The sequence below is a fragment of the Thermobia domestica genome, chromosome 5, assembly GCF_964235325.1.
Source record: "Thermobia domestica chromosome 5, izTheDome1.hap1.1, whole genome shotgun sequence".
Taxonomy (NCBI): domain Eukaryota; kingdom Metazoa; phylum Arthropoda; class Insecta; order Zygentoma; family Lepismatidae; genus Thermobia; species Thermobia domestica.
Window position 1 is genome coordinate 8917500 of NC_137458.1, and position 22755 is coordinate 8940254.

Below are 22755 nucleotides of genomic sequence, written 5' to 3' on the forward strand. Positions count from 1 at the left end.
TCATTTTAAAATTGGGCTTGCTTGTACGTTTTCGTTAGCGTTACTTAAGTAAAGCAAAAGTAAAAATTTGCAACTTTAGAGTGGTTTTATGGGGAACTTAAAAATCTTTACCATGTTATTTATATGCGACACCTTTTACACCCCCAAATTATTGGGCACTTCCGGCAGGATTACATTGATGAAATTTGACCTGATTGTAGCCTTCCGGGACTAACCTACAAGAAAATTGCCAAAACTGAATATTTTTAGTTTTTAAGGGGTCTAAAGGGGAGGGGGGAAGAAGAAATTCTCATGTTATTTAAATGGGCTTTTTTTTTTTTCAATCTTACCTTTTAAGTAGTTGAAATACGAAAAGAAACTTGAAATTCAGTAGAATTGTAGGTTTAAGAGGTGCGAAACTGTAGGCCGAATAAACGCGTGGTCCCGAGCTGGTCCAGGAAATGTTAAGAGCAAATGCACGAAATTCACTATTGGTGCAAAGGCTGGTACATAAGAGACGCAAGGCTGTAGGTCGAGGAAACGCAGAGGGTTCGGGGCGGTGCCCTTAGCTAACCAAAGGCTAGTTTTCACATCGGGAGCTGTTCACTCTTGTTTCCTGGTTTTAGGTGTGCGCATCTAAGATTGTTGATGACTACTTTTATCAGAAAAGGAACTTAGTGTTTATTGTCAAGTCTCTATCTAAGCTAATTAATATTTAACTCTTTTGTTTCCTTGTTTTAGGTGTACGCATGGAAGGTTGCTGATGACCTCCTTCATCAGAAAAGGGACTTAGAATCATGCTACTTCGCTGCGAATACCATGAGAAACAAAATTCAGTTGTCCTTCTACGAACTCCCTGCAGACGCTCATATATCGCTTAGGAATTCTTTGATGGGACATATAGAACAAGTAACCGAGCAAACAAACACAGTCATTGTGACGCAGGTACGTAATTGTTCTGGGAATGTATTTTAAGAGTAAATATTCTTGTTACTGAATAATACGAGACTTGTCAGAAAAGTAAAGATACAAAAGACAAAAAGATACTCAAGAAATGTATTGGACGCGAAGAAAAATACATTGGTATAGAGGCTTTTCATCACGTAAGTGCCAGCATTGTCAAAACGTGGAGTAACAGGGTATCTGTTGGTCACGAAAGTCATGAAATCAGAAAACGGCCATGAAAGTCATGAAAAAGTCACGAAATTTAGCTTTTAGGACACGAATTTTTTTTATCTGTACAAATGTAAATGCAGACCGCAATTTTTTTCCTATAAAACGTCAAAATTCACCACCAAAAATGTCTATGAACGACATTAGACGCTACCAAATCGCAAGCAAAGTATGCTTCTATCGCTTGAGCCTAATTCGCACCCAAATTCGCACTTGAGAGTGTTACGAGATTTTATGGTTTCGTAAATAAATGGTCACGAAAATTCGCTTTGAAATTTTAGTAGAACCCTGAACAAGGTTTTTTCTTATTCCAGAATCGATAAAATCTGGTACCTATACCTGGAACCGCGTTATAACCCCCTTTCCTGACCTCATCATCGTCGTCAAAGAGGTATGTTTTCCACCAAGACGTTTCTTTAAGTACAGGAGCAGATAGTAATCGGTGGGTGTGAGGTTAAGACTGTATTGTTTGTCGGTCGCTTTCTCTGTGCATGCAAAACCTTAATCACGCTGCGAACTTTACACCGGGCGGTATTTGGTGTTACTGTTACCACTTCCGATACGTGTTTCTCGTACAAGACTCAACACAGCACTAACAAATCACTGCCAGTACTCATCATATGGATCAAAGTTACTGCCAGCTTTGCCCACTTAGGCACTCATTCTTCCCCTACCATGAAGTATGTTGGCGTATTTACTTTCCTTAGAAGCCTCGTATAAGAATATTTGATATATCGAGAAAATAACCAATTTTATGTCATGTTTGTCATTAAGGGTATGACATTATCTTATAATGAATGTGCTACGTATCGCGAAACAGTTTCGGTGGACACTATTAGTATTATCATTCAAATACTTCATCTTGAAATTGTTTAACCTTTTAACTTATGATATAGCAGTTCTGAGATTCGATGCTCAAAACATGAATCAGTAGTAACTTCAGGAGAAAATGTGAAAATAATACTTCGTACATATTTAATATTGTCTTTTCTCAATTTTACAATGTTTAATATAATATGTAGTGAACACTTGTACTCATCTGGTATATAATAATGAGAAAAGATTTGCAATACAACTAAGAAGAGCAAAATATGTAACCTGAAGGAATGTGAATAATTACACAACTTATAGTAACTGTTGTTTAATGAAACAACACTTCGCGTGTAGCAGAATTACACAATTGAAATAGGAGACCAACATGCAAAATAAGGTTGTGAATATTAGAAGGAATTTAAGATGATAATGGTAGTGACTTTCGAAATAGACTAAGAATAATGGCATATTAAGCTAAGCATTTTATTTTCATTATAAGGTGCTTAAAATTGTTGAATTTACCCTGTTGGTTCCAGTGAGAAATGCAGTAAATCAACGAATTTTGCCAATCGTGGAGAGTTTGTAGGCCGATGAGGACAAATGTTTTCATATAATTTTAGTAGGAACTAAATACATTATAAAACCTAACTTTCGGATGATCTGTGCGGATTTTCTAGGATTTGTGTGAAATCATCCTATCGTTTGTTGCTTGCCATATATCCTGTCTTTATTCGACTTAATCTACTTCTAACACCCTCTTCCATTCTTCCAGTTGCTTCTCTGGAAGATCTTTGGATGTTTCGCATATTAAAGGCATCATCTGCGAACGGCATACTTCATGGTGCTCTAGTTTTCACCCTGGAGCTGCGGTGGCTCAGTGGTAGAGCATTCACTTCTGGTGCTTGGAGTCTCTGGGTCGATCCCAGCTCGCGCCAGATGGACTTTGTGGTGGAGAAACACCGTGTGCGTGGGTTTTCTCGGGGTTCGCCCGTTTCCTCCCACTTTCTACATTCCATCATTTTATTCATTTCTCATCATTACCAACTCCTTTAGCGTAGCCTACATAATCGTGGGACGTAAAACTCAAAGATTTCATTTCATTTTTCTACTTCCCCCTCCCCCCTCACCAACATACCCAATACCAAATTGAACAATTATGGGCTGAGAGCTGATCCCTGGTGCAGACCAACTTATACATGAAATCTGTCATACCTACATTACTCTTCACTTGGATCTCTGCTTCCTCGTGCATGTCTTACCAGCCGTACACTTTTTTCAGAAACCTCCTTCTCTTTTGTACATGCGTATAGTTCTTTTGTCTAGTCACTCTGTCGTACACCTTTTCCAAGATTATGAAAAGGAGGTGCAATTCTACTTTCATATTCCTATATCATTCCATCAATTGCCTCAACGCAAAGATCTCGTCAGTTGTTTCTCTTCCTGGCATAAAACCAAAGTGTTTCACTCCAGCAGTCGTCTTTTGTCATATCCTTCCTTCAGCCATTCTTTCCCATATCTTCATGGCTAATATTAATTTAATTTCCCTATAATTTCCAGTCTTCCACAGAACCTTTACCTTTATAAATTGGTACTAATATACTTTTCATCCGCTGTCGTCTTCTGCGTCCACAATTTTTTCATGAGATTCCATAAGGTATCTATTCTTTCTTTACCCAGGCTCCTCCAAAACTCTACGGGATTTAATCAACACCCAATGATTTCCCGCTTTTAATTTTCCTAATTGAGTTTTCCTATTTATCTCTTCCACCGCCACTACATCCTCATATGTTTACTTCCGATTCTCCTCATTTAGTAGCTTAAAATAGCCTCTCCATCTATCCTGGATCAACTTCTGGTCCTGCAGCATTTTACCCTCATCGTCGTTTATCTGCTTGATTGATGTGAAGTCCTTAGATGCTTTATCTCTTGCTTTGGGTAGTCCCATTACTCGTGTGCATCCGTCTTTCTTTTCCAGCTCTGCATATGCCACGTCGATGGTCCTTGCTTTAACTATTGCCACAGCTCTTTTTGCTTTCTTATTTGGCTACTTGTATGCCGCCTTGCCTTCCATGCTACATGTTTCAGCTCATCTTTTCTTAATCTCTTTCTTATACAGTAGACTTCCGAGTATCCGGCTCGCGACTATCCGGCCTAAATTTCTTTTATCGTAATTAAATGAGGAAGGCAAGGCGTTGCATTGGCAACATTGCCAAGACATTGGAAGTGGGCGTCCTACGTGTCGTGTGGCAAAATACAAGTTGTGACAGGAAAAGGGCAGCGTTCTGCTCTTTGTTCATTGTTTCGTCAGTGTGTAATGGACCTTGATACAGTATGCTTGCTGTTGTTCCTGATTATAACTGTACAGTATGTACCGTACTGCATTCGTAAATTGTTCTTGGATATTATCACTGTATTGCGAGCGGTGATAATAATTAGGAATAACGTAACTAAAAGGTTAATAGTCACCGCAAGAAACAAGCCACATCACTAAGAATTACTTTCGAAGAACATCGTCATCTTCAGCCTAGGCACTCTTCGAAAACGATTTAAATCATAGGAAAGAAATTATGGATAGGTAAAAATGCTTAAAAAAAATTTTAAAAATATGCGAAGCAAAAATCATCTTGTCACTAGAAACAGACATATGTTAACATTTTTACGTATCCATAATTTCTTTCCTATGGTTTAAATCCTTTTTGAAGTGTGCCTAGGCTGAAGATGAAGACGATGTTCTTCGAAAGTACTTCTTAGTGATGTGGTTTGTTTCTTGCGATGACTATTAGCCTTTTAGTTACGTTATTTCTTGTTCTTGGATATGCTTAATGAGTTCATAGAACTCCGGCCTGTCCGGCGTTTTTGTTATTCAGCCTGCTCTTGCGCCACATTAGACCGGATACTCGTGAGTCTACTGTAGTTTATTGTCCTTGCACTTCCACGTTCCACCATCAAGTCTTTTTCCCTTGTTAGTACTTTTCCCTGGGGTTTTCCCCAGCACTTCTCCGACTTCACCAAGATTATTTGTTGTGGGACCTTTTCCTTAAACTTGTTCTGTAGACCATTTTGTAGTTCCACCACTTCATCCTTTCCTCACTCTTTCTTGTGGGGTCTATGCAATGGAGCTATATTTTGCTCATATATATCACCTTGCTATCCATTACTTCGTTAAGGCGTTTCATGTGGCACAAAATATAGTCGATCTGATTACTTCTGCTCTCACTCTTGTAAGTTATAAGCTGGCTATAGCCAGGTCAAATTCAATTCTGTCAAATTCTTCACCCTTTTGCATTCCTTTCTCCAAAGCTTTATTTCGTAGCACTGTTTCTTACTCTCCTTTGTTCTTACTTTTATATCCTTTTGGTCGCCGTCAACAATTAACATTTCGTTCTCAGGTACTTCCATTAGCGTCTGACCTAAAGCTTCCTTTATCTTCTTGCTTGCATCCTGCTAGAAGGGCATAAGCACCAAATTACTTCCTAATCCCAGCTTGACACTTATAATCCTATCGCTTTTATTTTTTTATTTCACACACTGTAATCTTTAACTTCTTTGCCACAACAATTTCAATCCCATTCTTTCGTCTTCCATGTGTTCCACTATAGAAAAACTTGTGCCCTTCACCGATGTCTCTCGCTTTGTTTCATTTCCATCCTTTCTCTTGTAAACATAGGATCATCAGTTTTCTTCTTTGCATCAGATCCCTGCTCTTTCCATTCAAAGCTCCGATATTTCATGTTCCAATCCTTATACTGATTCTTTTGTTCGTCGCCTCTCTCGTCTTCATCATATTCATTACAGTTAGGGGCAGGAGTTTTTCGCAATTTGAAATTAAAAATTTCGTATTTTGTCGCATTTTGAGATAGAAAAATTTCTCATTTTGTCGCTAAGTAAATTATTTTACAAGTTCTAAACAGTCATACTATTTAAGATAATGAAGTTATTCTTTATGCAGTTACTGACAACAGTTACTTCTTTCTTCCTTTACAAGTCCAAAATCTTAAAATAACTATCACAGTGTCTTCACGATCTTGTTTGCAAATTATTATTCTGATGAAAAGTGCAGCATGTTGGATGTTTCCACATTTTTTTTTTTTTTCATTTGTAACCTTCTATCATTGATTATCAAGTTGTATTAAAAGAAAAATGAAAAGAAATTTCAAAAGTATTCGTTATTGAAAGCCATATTAATTGCAAACAGACACAAGTTACTGAAATTTAAATTTTTCTCCCTTTTGGAAAATTGTACTTTTTATTTCTGTATTTTAACAACTGAAATTGAAGTTTTTTTTAAAAAAAAAATCCCAATTTATCGCGTTTTGCGGCATATTTTGCTGAAAATGTTGGTTATCGCATTTTGTCACGACTTCAAAATACCTATTTCCTTACGCAATCTGACGTAGTTCATTGAAAAATCAACTTTCGGCTTTGACGGAAAACTTTCGCGATTTCGCAACTTGCGAAAAACTCCTGCCCCTAATTACAGTTATATGAATGTATGTTTGCTGCATGATTTCCATTTGTCATGAGATTACAATTTTACGACAGCTACGCTTATTATAGGGTATTGTATTATTGTATTGTGAACTAGCATCTTTTCTAAACGTCGACGTTCAAGATATCATGGGTGTTTGAACGCTCCTGCTATCTTTTGTTATACACAATAGAAGTCCTAGAAGGCCTGTGGATCATTCAGACGTTTTTATCTTCCATTCTTACAAGTTTGCATTGTGGGGGAAAGCTTTTGAGCTTTTGATAATAAATCTTAAATTTAAAATAAAAGAACATTTATCAGTACACAAAAACTTAATATATTAGAGTCAGTGAGGGTAATTATGAGCCAGATTTCACAATTTTTCCTCGGTGGCTCAGTGGTAGAGCGTTCACCTCCGGTGCTTGCGGTCCCTGGTTCGATCCCAGCTCGCGCCGTGTGGACTTTGTGGTGGACAAACTCCGTGCTCGTGGGTTTTTTCGGGGTTCTTCCGCTTCCTCCCACTTTCTTCATTTCACCGTTTCACTCATCTCTCATCATCACCGTCTCCTTTAGCCTAACCGGCATAAGCGTGGGACGTGAAACTTAAAGATTTCATTTCATTTTTCACAATTTTTCCACGTTACTCAGCTTTCATTAGTTTTGAAAGTAGTTAACCTACGCAGCAGCTTATGGTGCTAATAGAGTAACGGTTTGCTGCCAAGAAATTTCCTGTCATCTCGTAAGTTGATGAGTAAATGTCAAATATGTGATCTCTCATAATTTCCCTGCAAAAGGGTAATTATGGGACATTTTTTATCACCCACTTTCTGTATGTGATATTCAGGTATGAAGGAGTCCAATTGTAAGACAAAGAAGTCTTTGTTATTTTGTGTTTATTACATAAATATATACAAATATTTAGCTGAGTTACAAGAAAATAACTAAGAAAGAAAGTGGAAATAGCTACTGATGTTATTCTAACATTTTTGTGAGTTGACTATAATAGGCCTATAGGCTAATAGCCTATATTAGATAGTTTCAGGTTACAAAACAGGCTTATGAAACAAATTTAGACCAAGTTCTAGGCTTTTCACTAAAAACAACTTAGAAAGAACTTACTTCTATTCTTTATGTTTTAGTATGCTGATATACAGCCTAGGCTGTTTCCAACAAAATAATATAAATCTACAATTTTGAAAGTTATTAAGAAAGAAGATTATAGGACTGCCTAAACTACAGAATACAGCTTTTTTGAAAATTAACACACTAGGATACAGAGAGATATTCCAGTTATTTCTCAAATACATTAATGTAGCATGCGTCTCATAATTGCCCTCCGTATAAGCAAAATGAGATACAAGAACAGAATAATTTGTAACCCTGAAACAAAAGCCCAAGGGACAAATTCAACTTAACCTATAGCTGCTGACCTACCAGGCTTCCACCAACAGCCATTGGTTTTACAACAGTGATATTAGTCACTAGTAGATATAAAGTTAATGATAGGATTTCAAATTTCTTACTCTTTTTTGATGAGTTTATTATAAAAATTGGTATATTCAGACTTTTGTAAACTGAAACTTAAAAATGTAGACAGAGTACAGTGTGAAGGATGTTAATATACGTGTGCTCTTAATTTGTATTTACCTACAGTGATTGAAGATCATTGAGGGGTGTCTCATAATTATCCTCGCTGACTGTACCCATTAACTGTGGACCTAAAGTACCGACAAACAATACTGATAAACTTTCTTTTCCTTCTACTTTTGCTAAGCAAAGACAGAAATATTTGTACGCTACCTCAAACGCAAAGAGAGAAAAATGCATTTTGTTATAACATCATAACCTCTGGACTAAGACAAAATCATATCGAAGCAAGCATATAGGTTCTATAATTGATGATTTGTGTGCGTGACACAGCGTTTGTGCCAAAAGGGTTAATAAAGTCGATTTCTTTCATCTCTAGCTCCTGACTTGAGGACGGACTGGTTTGTTTTGGGAGGATGTTTTGAAGGAAGTGAAAGAAAATTTCAGTCAGGATGGCTGCTCTTGAATCCTGAATGTAATAGAGGATTTTTATTCCTATTTTATATTATATAAAATTACTCACCTCTTTGTTACTGTACTTCATTGTCTACTTCCTCCTTTGTAGAAATCGAAATATAAAGCGAATGCCAAATGAAAATATGTCCCACGAAACGTGGATGGCTCTGCACGGATTCCCTTTATGAGTCAAGGAAATTCTAGTTTCATTTTAAATGTGTACAATAGAACATGAGTGCTAGTGATGTGAGGTGGAAAATTTTCAGTTCTAAAAAAATATCAGTAATCAAGTAACAATTCCTCAGCAATCATAAAATTGATTGAATTCATGTACAGAAATGTTAAAAAGTGAAAGATCGTTTAAAGAATCTGAAAATTTTCATGGCTCAGGCAATTTTCAGTACTATGTAGGAACAAGTGAAACAATTTTTCATGAATCGAAATATTTTCTTTCTTGTATGGAAAAATTGAAGAACTTTTTATGAGTCGGAAAATTTTCATCATTTTGAAGCCTTTGGCATGGAAGACCTGGCTTCGATTCCCAGCGGGAGCTCATGTAGTTCGCATTTTACGTTAATCAGTTGGTCCCGTCTTATATAGTCTCGCTGCTGGAAGGGACGTTAAACTCAAAATCAACTCAATTCAGCTCCTCTCTCTCTCCCTCCCCCCTCTCTCTCTCTTCTCTCTCTCTCTCTGTGTGTGTGTATGCAAAATGCAGAGAACATACATTGAGTTCGTAGAGTACAAATATCCCATTCTATTATTTAAAATTTCAATTTATTAAAAGTCATGAATATTTTCCGATTCATAAAAACATACTCCACTTTTTCCTACATCGTTGTTTAGCCGTAAAATTTATTGGTAATAAATATTGCTTAAAAAGTTTCATGAGGTGAAAATCTAACGATTCTTCATTCCAAGAATGTTTCAAAAAATTCAATGCGTTCTTCCCTCAGAATCCACCTTTGATCTTACAATATTAGATTTCGTCAGTTTAATACGCATAAGACGGTTTTTTCATAGCTTTACTACTTTTATAGATTTACGTACTGCAACATTTATAAATAAGTAAATGCCTACTGTAAATTTTTGACTACTCAAAATTCGAGTTTAAGTAACCCATGAAAGCAAATACTGACCATTTTCTGGAAATAAACATTTATTTATTCATATATTCATTCAAAAGAGAAAATGAAATATAACTAATAAGGAAGCTGATTTGTGTAGTTGTTCTTCCAATAAAATAATAAAAGAAACATAAAAAGCAACTCTATTAGCGCTGCGTTCTAAAAGCAAGTAATTTCATTTTAATTTACAAAATAAAAAAAAATTATTTCTTTTATATATATATATATATATATATATATATATATATATATATTAGGGTGGTCCTTAATTTTTGATTTCTTAATTTCTTTGGACTCACCCCCTAAAATGGTTCCATATGGGACTAAATTAAGGAAGGAGAAAAATTAACTTTATTGAATAATATTAAATGGTGCCCCAAGCGACCTAAAATTTTGAATCCGATTACAGTACATAATATATGGGAAAAATCTGGAATAAAATCTTGTAATTTAGATACGGCTTAAGGGAACGCAAAAATACCCTGGATAATGGAACTAGAGGAAGAAACACACTTAATGTTGTATAGTATTGCCACAGCGGCCATCTTGAGGTCCGCCATCTTGGATTCAGATCAAAATTTTCAAATAGGAAAAGGGCCATGTGACATATCGTTTTGAGGTGGCGTTTTACCAGAAACACAAATCTGGCACTATTTTAAAGATAGCCTTAGTCGTCTAAGAATTATTACCTGTGAAAATATTTCACTTTTTCACAAGTAATAACTCTTACACAACTAAATGTAAAGACATGAGTTTGGCTCGAAAAGAACAAGAGGGATATGTGCGGCTTCATTAGAAAGAGGAACTCAAAAGAAAAATTCACTTCTGAAAATGATTTGTATGAATTTTACACCAAAATACACGGAGGTAAGCATTTCAAGAAATGAAGAGGAAAACCCAGTTGAGTATGTAAGATAAAATGTAAATATGTGCCTGTGTGCGCTCGGATCCTGCAAGAGATGTAAAAGGGGAAAAACTAATTTTAAAACTCCAAGACAGGTTGCTGCTCTTGATCGATACAAGTCCACTGATAGAACGAGAATACATATTCTGACAGCAACGGCAGAAACATTAGGCCATAATGTAAAGGAACTAGTAATAAATATGCATCGATGCTGAGAGAAAATCCGTAGCGAAGTTGCGTAAGACCACAAAAACAATTTCGCAGTGCATCAAGTGCGTTAGTTGTGCAATGAGACGGAAAACTACTGCCGAATTTGACTGATAGAGAGACTATCGACGGGTTATCAATATTTATTACAGGAGATGCTCATGAGAGGCTAATTGGTGTTCTCAGTTTGTCATCATGAAGAGGTGAACGAACATATTATTTCTACCACAGTTTATTAGCTTGAAGAATGAAACTTGGTAAAGTTCGTGCAGGCAGTTTGTTGTCAAACTATTCCCTGCAATATGTGTCATGTGAACGGTGCTTTCATTCTTCTAGAGCAGATGCTCGAAAATGATCTTCTATACCTTCCTTGTAGACACTACATTTATGAATTGGTTTTAAAATGTGTATTTGACAAGTGTTGTGTTTCGTTTGCATCTGGACTGGACGTTCCCCTATTTAAGCATTTTCAGAACGATTGGTCTAAAATAGATTGTACTAACTTTATTCCAGAATTGATGATAATAATGACGTAAGGAACAACATTTCAGATGTAAGAAATGAAGTATTGAATTTTGCTATCAAACTTGTAGAAGCAGGACGCCGCAGAGAAGATTACAGTAAATTTTTAGAACAGACATTCTTGGATGGCTTATCTCCTCGAAGAGTTTTCTTTCGTTTGCCTGGAGCAATTCACCAAGGTAGATGGGAAAAGCAATATACTGTTTAAAAATATTTCTCTTTCGCCAACATTTTCGTTTAACGAAGCAAATAGAAACGGGTCTTCGGAGAGCATGAATTTTTCTGATACGACTATATGTCCAAGCTTGATTTAAATGTGATCAAGTATCCCATTCACCATTACAGGACCTGCAATTTTTGAAAGTTTTGTACAGTTATAGGCAAATAGATAATGAATTATCTGAAGTGGCTCTTTCTAAATTTTCTCGGCATCTCTGGTACTTGAAGGAGGAATACGTAGCATTGGAGTTTTTTGATGATGAAGTTAACATAGTGGAAAAACAAAAATTTGTTGAAAAAATTAAAACTGTAAGGCGAAACCGTGAAGCAGCAAAGAGGCTTGACGTAAGGATAATACCATAAAAATTCTTGCGAAAAGAGAAATCAGTGATTTTGATACAACTAACAATTTTTTCTCGTGAGATTTAAAATACCCAAAGGGTTTCTTGAGTGTGATCCGATTTCATGGTCAGATAACAATGACTATCTTCAAGGAAGGACAGTAGTTAAATTCATCTCCGTAATAAACGATGCAGCAGCAAGGGGAGTGAAACTAACAGAAGATTACAACATCGTTTTTACGAAAAATGAGTATCAGAAACAGTTTCTTTTGCACATAGTGAATTCTCATAGATAATCTTTTCCTAGATGTGACAAAAGTGAACTGTGTAGTATATAAGATTGAAAACCTATTGAAAACTTACCCCAAAGCTACAGTACTACATAAATAATGGATATTTCAATTTCTTCTATGTTATATTTTTTTCTTTTTCCTCATAATGGTCTATGAATCATCTTGATGGAAAAACTTATTGGTAGTTCATGGGGAAACAAAGATTTAACTTTCTCTAGCAGTTTGTTTGCAGTTTATGAAAAATACTTCCAAAATTCTTACAAATCTGTGGTCCATAACTACAATAAAATAACATTACATAGAAGCATTTCGTTTTTCACACGTAATAACTCTTACAAGATTATTGGTAGCTTGAAAATAATACGAGATTTGTGCTTCTGGGAAAACGCCACCTCAAAATGATTTGTAACATGACCCTCTTCCTATTTGAAAATTTTGACCTGAATTCAAGATGGCGGACTTCGATATGGCCGCCATAATAATGCTATACAAAATTAGGTTGGTCATTTCCTCTAGTTCAATTATCCAAGATATCTTTCCATTCCCTTAAGCCGTTTGTAAATTACAAGAGTTTATTCTAGCTTTTCCCGATATACTATGTATTGTAAACGCATTCAAAATTTTAGGTCGTTTGGGGCACCATTTAAAATTATTCAATGGATCTAATTTTTCTCCTGGCTTAATTTTGTCCCAAGTCCAAGGAAATTCCTAAATTTATTTTTCCCCATATAAATAAGGACCACCCTAATATATATATATATATATATATATATATATATATATATATATATATATGTGTGTGTGTGTGTGTGTGTGTGTGTGTATTATGTACTTGTTCTATCGAATCGTTATTATTTCTAATACATTTTTATACATAATAATGGTAGTTTTACAATGCAAATATCTGCTCTAAGATGTTGATTATACTAAATTCCACTAGAATAAAAATCTTCTATTCTTCACTCCTCCACCAATCCTGAAGATAAGGCACGTCTTCTTGCTACTTCTTCCCCTGAAGCAGGTGCCTGGTTACAAGCTATCCCATCTTCATCCCTAGGGCTGCATCTTCCCGACGAAAGTTTTCGAGTCGCTTGTGCGTTACGTTTGGGAGCAGATGTCTGTGAACAACACCAGTGCCCTGCTTGCGGAAGTTTAGTGGATAAGAAAGGTATACATGGCCTATCATGTGTTCACAGTGCTGGCAGATACTCTCGACACTACACTGTTAACGATCTCATTATGAGAGCCCTCATCTCCTCTGGAACGCCTTCCGTGAGTGAGCCAATAGGGTGTAGTCGCTCTGATGGCAAGAGACCTGACGGAATGTCTTTGGTGCCTTGGAAACGAGGGAAGGCTTTAATATGGGATTTCACTTGTACTGATACCCTAGCCCCCTCTAATCTTCCTTCATCTTCCACAAAAGCTGGGACGGTTGCAACTCGCAGAGAATATGAAAAGAGACGAAAATATAACAACCTCTTGGACAAATACCACTTCGTCACCATAGCCATTGAAACTTGTGGGTCCTGGGGTCAGGAAGGTCTAAACTTCATTAAGGAAGTTGGACACCGCATAACTATTAACACAGAAGACACCCGAGCCTCATCCTATCTTATTCAAAGAATAAGTATGGCTGTGCAAAGAGGGAACGTAGCCGCGATACTAGGAACTCTCCCTCCGGGAAAAGCTTTGGACGAAATTTTCCTTTTGTAATCAATCTCCTCTCACCAAACTCCTTGTGGCATTCACTTCGAAAGTTTCTAATTTTGGACAGAATATTTTATGTTACAGAAATAGCTACATTCCTCATCAAATAATAAGTATATTTGATTGTTAAATTTTAAATGTAAAATAACTAGGCAAAAATCGCTTTATTTGTGATTAACAATTTATAATATATGGATATAAGATTAAAAAATTATAGAAATTGTTACAGGAATTAAACAAATAGTTGAAAATAGATTAACAATAATAAATGATAATGAAATATTAAAAATAAAAAAAATATTGTATGCAATATATATATATATATATATATATATATATATATATCTTGTTTGTTTGAAATATTGAGTATTTTCAACACAAAGAACACGAAATGTATTTGTTTAGCTGAATCAAACGTAATAAAACTTCTGCTATTCAATTCGATCGACATTTGTGAGTCCATTGCAATACTCTTAAAACCTAGCTGATTCTAATGAAACTTGGTGTGTGTCTTCCTTTAACTTGCTGAAATAATAAATGCTGTAAGTCTAAATTCCAATATTGAAATTATGATTTACGAGTGTTAAACACAATAAAATCATTGCACTTATTTTCTGTTACAAAAATAATCTTCATAAGGAACTTTCATGTAGTTATTTCATTACATAGGCAGGCCAACATGTGAAAAAGTAATGGAATTTTCTGTTTCTCAAATTGGTAAATTCACAAAGGTTTCTTTTCAATTTCTTGTTACATTTTAAATATTGGAATGTGATATTTGTTCTCTACGAACTCGATGTATGTTCCCTGCACTTTACACACACACACACACACACTCTCTCTCACACACACACACAGAAACACTTGAAATATTAGAAAATTTTCCGGTTTCCGAAAGCTAATCGGAAAAATGATAATTTGTTGTTGTCTAACTTTCTTCTACAGGAATTAAATTTTATAGCTGAATGTGCTGTTAAATATAGTGGAAAATTTTCCACCAAACATCACTATACATAATATCCAAAATTTTCCGGATTATGAAAAGTGTTTTCACTTGTTTCTACATCGTGATGAAAATTTTCCGATTCATGAAAATTCCTTTCATTTGTTTCTAGAGAGCAATAAAACTTTCCGATTCACAAAAAGTTGTTTTACTTTTTGCTTCAAAATGATGAAAATTTTCCGAGTCATAAAAAGTTCTTCAGTTTTTCCATACAAGAAAGAAAATATTTCGATTCATGAAAAATTGTTTAACTTGTTCCTACATAGTACTGAAAATTGTCTTAGCCATGAAAATTTTCAGATTGTTTAAGCGATCTTTCACTTTTTAACATTTCTATACATGATTTCAATCAATTTTATGAATACTGAGGAATTGTTAGTTGATCACTGATATTTGTTAAGAACGGAAAAGTTTCCGGAAAAATATAGAAGAAAATTTTCCACCTCACATCAGGGCTAAACAACAATGTAGGAATAAGTGGAGTATGTTTTTTATGAATCGGAAAGTTTTCATCACTGATGAGTGCTTAAGTAGTATTTTAAGTAAGAGAACAGCTTTAAATGTAAGGATAAAATTTAATAAAACCCAATTTTGTTCAATAAGACACACTGGGCTGGGCTTTTCAAAAATAACCCTTGGTTTTTCATAACCCTGATAGGAAGTGAAATATTAGAGATTAAAAAACACCAATTAACACAAGGCATGTAAAAAAACATTTATCTTCTACATGTTAATAAATTAACTTCTCTTGTTTTTATTTCAGTTATGTCTGGCTCTAGCCGATCTGGCACTGCAAATGGCAAGTTGGACTAATCCTGTGGAAGATTTGATCACCAAATATGGCCATTCGAATACGTGGCCTCTTTTACAAATATTGACAGTTCTTCCTGAAGAAATAAATTCCAGATCGCTAAGGCTGGGTGCGAATCGTAGAAATGAAGTAATGAGTTCGCTTTCAGCAAGTGCGAAGATTGTTTTAGAGTTTTTGGTATGTTCTTCAAAAAGTAAGATGTCTTGCTCTAACTATTATTGTAGGATTACTATTCAGAGTACCTGCATTTTCCTTAATCTGAAGTTTGATTGAAGTTTAGTTCCTCGTTTTTGAACATGAATAACGTAAATAATCGCACGTGGTGAATCTTGAGTATTCTGGGAGTAAAATCAGAAAGAGTAGAGTCCCTAAAACTCGGCAGTCAATAACCCGGCAAGGCGAAAAAACCTCGCGAGCAGACCCATTGCAAAGTCGGCTAGTTAATATTCATTATTATAAGCAGATTTATGCTTTTATTATTTTTTTCTCTTTCTTTTCTGAAGTCTGTGTTATCAGATAAATTACTGTACAGTCTGTATTCATTAAATTTCATTTTCATGTATAATAAGGCTGTATGCCTTCATAAAGTACGTACTTTTGCTTTGTTTAAGGGTATTTAGGCAGTTTATTCTCTATTGTATTCTCAAGCAACCAATACATATACACTATGTGATCAAAAGTATCCGGACACCCCCCTCCCAAACATACGTTCTTCATATTAGGTGAATTGTGCTGCCACCTACTGCCAGGTACTCGTTATCAGCGACCTAAGTAGTCATTAGACATCGTGAGAAAGCAGAATGGGGCGCTCCACGGAACTCACGGACTTCAAACGTGATCAGGTGATTGGGTGTCACTTGTGTCAGAAGTCTGTACGCGAGATTTCCACACTCCTAAACATCCTCTCCTCAGTCCAGCACTCCGTGAAGAATGGGCTGCCATTCCCCAAGAAACCTTCGAGCACCTGATTGAAAGTATGCCTGCGAGGGTGGAAGCTGTCATGAAGGCTAAGGGTGGGCCAACACCATATTGAATTCCAGCAGTACAGATGGAAAGCGCCACGAACTTGGAAGTCATTTTCAGCCAGGTGTCCGGATATTTTTGATCACATAGTGTAAGTACAGTACTGTATTTTCTGAGGGAACACTCGTACTTATTCTTTTTTAATCCCATTCCCGATAACCCGGCATTTTCACAAACTCTTCCACCCTTCAGTCCTCATTAGGCCGAGTTTTCGGTACTCTACTGTATAGAAATAAATATTCATAGTGCCATGTAAGCATTAATTTAAAAGCGAAATTTATTAATAATAATTTTCGCTTACTCCCTGTATACCTTCATTTTTACATCCATATTTCCAGGGTTTCTCTGGTCCACGACAATTGGCATGACAAACAAACAAAAGAAAATAGAAAATGAAATTGTGATACGGTGTCAGAATTGTAAACATTCGTGATGCTGTGAATTAGTTCATTGAAAATTTTACAAAAAATAGTCCCAAATAGAAACTTCTTAATCGTTCGTCTTTCAATTTAGATGTTGATAACCTCAATAAATCATGGCAGACATTATGAAATTTTATAAAACCAAAATTCAGCAAGAGTAATTTCTTCATTAACCCTTTTAAATTATATCGTCTATTTTTAGATGATGGGGTAGAATCTTCAGTAGAATGGGGTAAAAAAAGTACCAATAAAGCTTTTTACTTCGTTTTTTTTTCCAAGTCTGGAGGCATTGTAGAACACATTACGTATGCTTTCACGCCATCCTGCATCGAGACATAGGGTGTGATGGCGTTATAACTTTTAAAAAATATTGTTTGTTATGCCTATTTATTATTATTTTTTGGCTGTTTGCACCTAGAAGACTTGAAATTTTGCACACACATTTATTGCACCCCTTAGTATTTTTCAGATCTCTGGTTAAAACACGGGATCCAGAGGGGCAGAAAAGTTTAAAAAAAAAAAATTCTTTCGCGATTTTCCCGTTTCAGATACATGCTGGAGATATATGAATGGTAACGTTTGAAAGTCTGTTCTATTCTGAAAAGAATGATGTACGAGCCATAATCCTAGGATAAATAGGGATGTCTCAGGAAATTTTTATATAACATCGGTTTATCTAGGGCATTGTAGGGATGTTCTTAGCTCATTGGGAAATATTTTTTCCCGCCCTTAGTATTTTTTAGTTGATTTTGAGATCTGTGCGTTAATACAGAAGAATCCAGAGGGGTCAAAATTTGAAAAAAGGATTTCAGAAAATATTCCGATTTCTCTCAAGATTTCCCGCCTCAGAGACATGATAGGGAGATGTGAATGGTACCGTTTGAAAGGCTGTTCTGCTCTGAAGAGAATGAGGTACAAGCCATGGTCCTAGATAAATAGGGATGATGCTATAGCTGCTTGACTGAAAGTCTATAATTTACTTAATAATAATAATTTAAAAGGGTTAATGATTCTACAGTCGACACACACAAACACAGGACTACTCGACTTCGTTAAAAGTGTCTTCTACTACATATTCTAATCACACGTTCAGAAATTCTAATTATTATCTTTACATGTTTATGCAATTACTGAATACCTCTTACACTTCCGAGTCTTGTTTACGGAAGACCAAAACAAGAGAAGGAAAAGTAAGAACATGAGGCAAATAAAAGGAACGGACTTACCAAGGTACAGCGGTACTAGCGACACTTTGTCAAAACGAAAGATCACACATCAAGATCACCATTTGAAATTTTTACTAAATTCTCATCTGTTCGTAGATTAGAGAAACAAAAGCACATGTTCCAGAATTTTGTTGGCTAGTATCATTGTACTGGAATCCTGCATCTGTATGAAGAAAAATAATTCATATCTAAGTATAATAGTAATAATAATAATAAAAACAACTTAATTACGAACAGATTGAAGAAACGAATGTGAAAACTGTCTAGTTTTAACCAAATTAACATTTAAAATTACCTACTTGTTATGCATCAATCCTTTAAAAATACAAGGGGTGCTCAATAAGTTTTGCCTACAAGATTTTACTCATTGTAGCTTTCATCTGCTGTAACACATCTCGTCCACCGTTCTTTCCATGCCTTGAATCCACTTTGGTAAAATTAAGGTGACTGACTTTTCCACTAGTGCTAGCTAGTATTTCACACAAGAAGTTAGAGCCTTGTCACAGTCGAATGTTTTTCCTCGTAGGTAAGCCTTCAAATGATAGCAAGAATTCAGAAGGAGCCAAGTCCGGATTGTAGGGAGCCTGGGAGACTCCTTCACATCCAATTTTTATGATTTTCTGCTGTGTCATCATTAACTGAAACTGTGTATTGTCATGGTGGAGTTTCATTACCTTACCTTGCAGCTCCGGTTTCCTGATCTGGAGACCACGTTGTACCTTATCCAGTGACAAACAATAACGCTCCTTGGTAATTGTGGAGACATGTTCCAAGAAGTTTATGAAAATGACACCGTACTGTTCCCAGGAAAAGGAAGCCATAATATTCTGGCCTGATATGGAAAATCTAGGTTTTTTAAGCCGCTGCAACCAACTTTGGATACGGGCGTGGTCCAGTGTGTGATATCTCTAAACGTGAAGCAGCTCCCTATGAATTAATGTGGCTGATTCAACACTAGTTTTGATCAGGAATTCCATTACTGGCCATTATCCGGTCCTGATGTGTACTTAGTGCCTATTGTGGTCTACCTATGAACAATACGAATCAACAACTATTACGATTTTGAAGCCAAAGAATTAAAGTATGTTCACTTAAAATTTCATCATGATATTGGAACTAATAAAAATTTTATACACATCTGTGCTCAACTTATTGAAAACCCTTTGTAGAACTCACTGTCAGTATTTCAAAGTCCTGCTGAAATCTCTATCGGGACGTTCTGAGGTTGCGAAGATTTGTAACTGGTTTTCCCCACTGCATGATTTATGTACAAGACAAGTATTTTTGGAACGAAGAGCAATCCCTTTTAAAGTCTGCATGCAGTTACTTTTAAAGTTTCTAAGAACAATTTTGCTCCAATTGTGTATAATCTCACGTGAAACAAACATTAATGAAAAGAACGAAAATATTTTTAACAAATGCAAGTGTTATGAAGAGTACTTTCCGTAAAGAAAGAAAAGGATATATATATAATATACACATACAAATAATGCAGTTCAGTTCGTATGAATATCAACTCCATGTTTAGAACAACTCCTTCGAAAGTTACCATGAAATATTTTTCATGTATTGGAACGTGACAAGTAAGTAATTTTGAATTCTTGAAGTGTGTTTTAATCGATCCGTTTCTAATTAACTTCATTCGAAAGGTAACGATGAGCATGTACGGTAGTGATCACCAAACCACCGATCGTGAGCTACTAGTAGCTCGCAGGGACATTTTCGGTAGATCGCCGTAACGCTCCGGTTGGCTAACATTGATTTCTCCTCTTGATAGGGGGGCCGCGGTGGCTTAGTGGTAAAGCGTTCACCTCTGGTGCTTCCGGTTCTTGTTTCGATCCCAGCTCGCGCCAAGAGCTTTGTGGTGGACTAACACCATGTGCGTGGATTTTCTGGGGGTTCTTCCGTTTCCATTACACCATTTCATTCATTTCTCATCATTACCGTCTGCTTTAACCTATACAGCATTATCGTGGGACGTAAAACCTCAAAATTTCATTTCATTTTCCACTTGATAGGCAATAAACAAATGTAAGATTTTTTTTTTTTTTTTAAATGGGTAGTTCTTTTGGTTTGTGGCTCACAGTAGGATTTAAAAACGGTATGGTAGCTCAGAAGATTCAGAAGTTCGGCGACTACTTATGTACGGGGCTCATTTCTGTAGCCTATTAATAGATTCTTTTAACTAGTAAATGGAACACATCAAATACAAAACGTTAGATACCAAGTCGCGTAAGAGGCGTCGGAATATTCGATTTATTTGTTCACATGAAGTACAGAACCGGTTGAGTCTATACTGACCCTCTTTTGTTTTCACTGTCAGAATAGGCGAGTATTGTGAATTATTTTATTTGAAGTTTGTATATTTTCGTTTGATATTAAGCTTTTAGTGTGGATGAAGGTCTAAAAGTAATTAGTGTTTATTTCAGTGTTAGAGACCGATGTTTATGATGATTTCGTAATTGATTGATTGTCTCATTTCGCTTGTTTAAGTTTCTAGTTCTCTTTACTGTTTTCTATCATCTCCTTGAAACACTTACTGACAGTAAATGTCCCCTTCGCTATATTTGTGTAAACACTAAGATTTCTAACACTCAAATGGACACAGTTTGGGTAGCTACTAAACAAAACGCTGAACAAGTTCCTAAGGATTTTTTTTTGTTTTTGTTTTTGTTTAGGTTTGATTATAGGTGAACAATGGTAGGGCATTCACCTCTGGTGCTTAGTCCCTCGTTCGTTCACAGGCGATGAGAATTTGTGATGGACAATATTCTGTCTGTGGATTATCACGGAGTTCTCCCGTTTCCTTCCAGATTCTCATTCCATCAGTTTTTTTTTTCGTAATCATTCGTCTAGAGATAGCAAAAGAGTGGTTTATGGAACCTTACTGAAATCTCATTTTTTTTTTTTTTTTTAATGTGCTATATTAATGATTCAGTAAAGGTGTGGCTTAGTGGTAGAATGTAAAGGATTCTAGTTAGATTTCGGTTCTGGTTACGTGATCTTACGTGGGATAATAGCATGCTCGTGTATTTTCTCAGGATTTTCCCGTTTCCTGTTTATTTTCACTTTATCAGTCACTTGCATTTATCATCCACCAGCTCTAGTGTTGAAGGCATAACTGTAGGGCGTACACTACATTTAATACAGGGTTAGGCAAAAAGACGTTAGCATTAAATGGTGGTTTACTCATGTAAAATTACAGAGCAAAGATTTGGTTACAGGGTTTCAATTTGGTACCCATCCCGTTCAATGCACGAGTCTGTCCATTGTTAATTGTATGGCCCTATGGGCCATTTTGGTACGGATAGCAGCGATGACCTGAGCGATGCGGTGCTTCAGATTGTCCAAGTTGCTAGGTTTGCTGGTATACACACAATCCTTTACCATACCCCAGCATCAAAAATCACATGGAGTTACGTCGGGGAAACGTGCTGGCCATAGGAGAGGACCACCTGCACCAATTCAACGTTTATTGAAGGTGTCGTTCAGGTAAACCCGAACCATTTGGCTGTAATGGGCAGGGACGCCGTCTTGCTGAAAGTACCCTCGCTGGAGAATGGCAAGTGGCGCGTTCTCCTCCATGAACATGCTGAGCATGACAAGTTAATATCTCCCCTGACGGTCTCTTCTTCAAAGAGAAAGGGTCCAATCACTCCAGATTTTCTCACTGCACACCAAACGTTTACCTTACAAACTTTTCGTAGATCCTGCCGATTGTCAAGCGCGAGAATGCATTCCGTCCGGTCCAGATCGTGAATTTTTCTTATACGATGCTTGGGGAGTGAAAAACCACCATCCATGCAGTTATTTTCCTTCGTTCTTCAATGGAATATCGGCACGCCAAGCTCACGCCGTGTGGACTTTGTGGTGGACAAACACAGTGCTCGTGGGTTTTTTCGGAGTTCTCCCGTTTCCTCCCACTTTCTTCATTCCACCATTTCACTCATCTCTCATCATCACCGTCTCCTTTAGCCTAACCGGCATAAGCGTGGGACGTAAAACAAAGATTTTTTTTTCAAACTTACAAGTAAGTGCTTTCTGTCTGTTGTATTTTAGTCTCGTTTTCAGCATCGAGATCATGAGAGACGTGATCCTAATAGTTTCAGATAGACTCCGAATAATCATAATGCCTTCTATTTTTTTTTAAATTCGCTTCCACAGAGAATCGAACCCAGGAATTACGTGCAACAAAAACTCACGCACTAGCCACTAAATGATTGGGGAGGACAATTAAGTGCTCCTACATAGCGCGCATAGCCCTGGTTCGAATCCCGGCGGGAGCACAATACTTTTGGTGTTGACGTAGCATCTTGGCGCACTTGAGAAGTTACTTAAGAGGCCAAATGGGCTTTGTGGTGGACGAACACCGCTTATGTGTGTGTGGATTTTCTCGGGGTTCTCCCGTTTCCTCCCCCTTATTCAATCTACTCCCGTTTCCTCCCCCTTATTCAATCTACCACTTCATTCATTC

At 36.4% G+C, this 22755-nt stretch overlaps 1 protein-coding gene across 2 annotated transcripts in view; it reads left to right on the plus strand.

Annotated features, from left to right (window-relative positions):
• The window catches only part of Tnpo-SR (transportin 3), a 151474-nt gene that overhangs the window by 8369 nt on the left and 120350 nt on the right, over positions 1 to 22755 (plus strand). For both annotated transcript variants that reach the window (XM_081758167.1, XM_081758168.1), the window contains exons 2-3: positions 721 to 924; positions 15563 to 15787. In XM_081758167.1, the coding sequence (XP_081614293.1) occupies positions 721 to 924; positions 15563 to 15787 (429 nt within the window). The remainder of the gene's footprint in view (positions 1 to 720; positions 925 to 15562; positions 15788 to 22755) is intronic.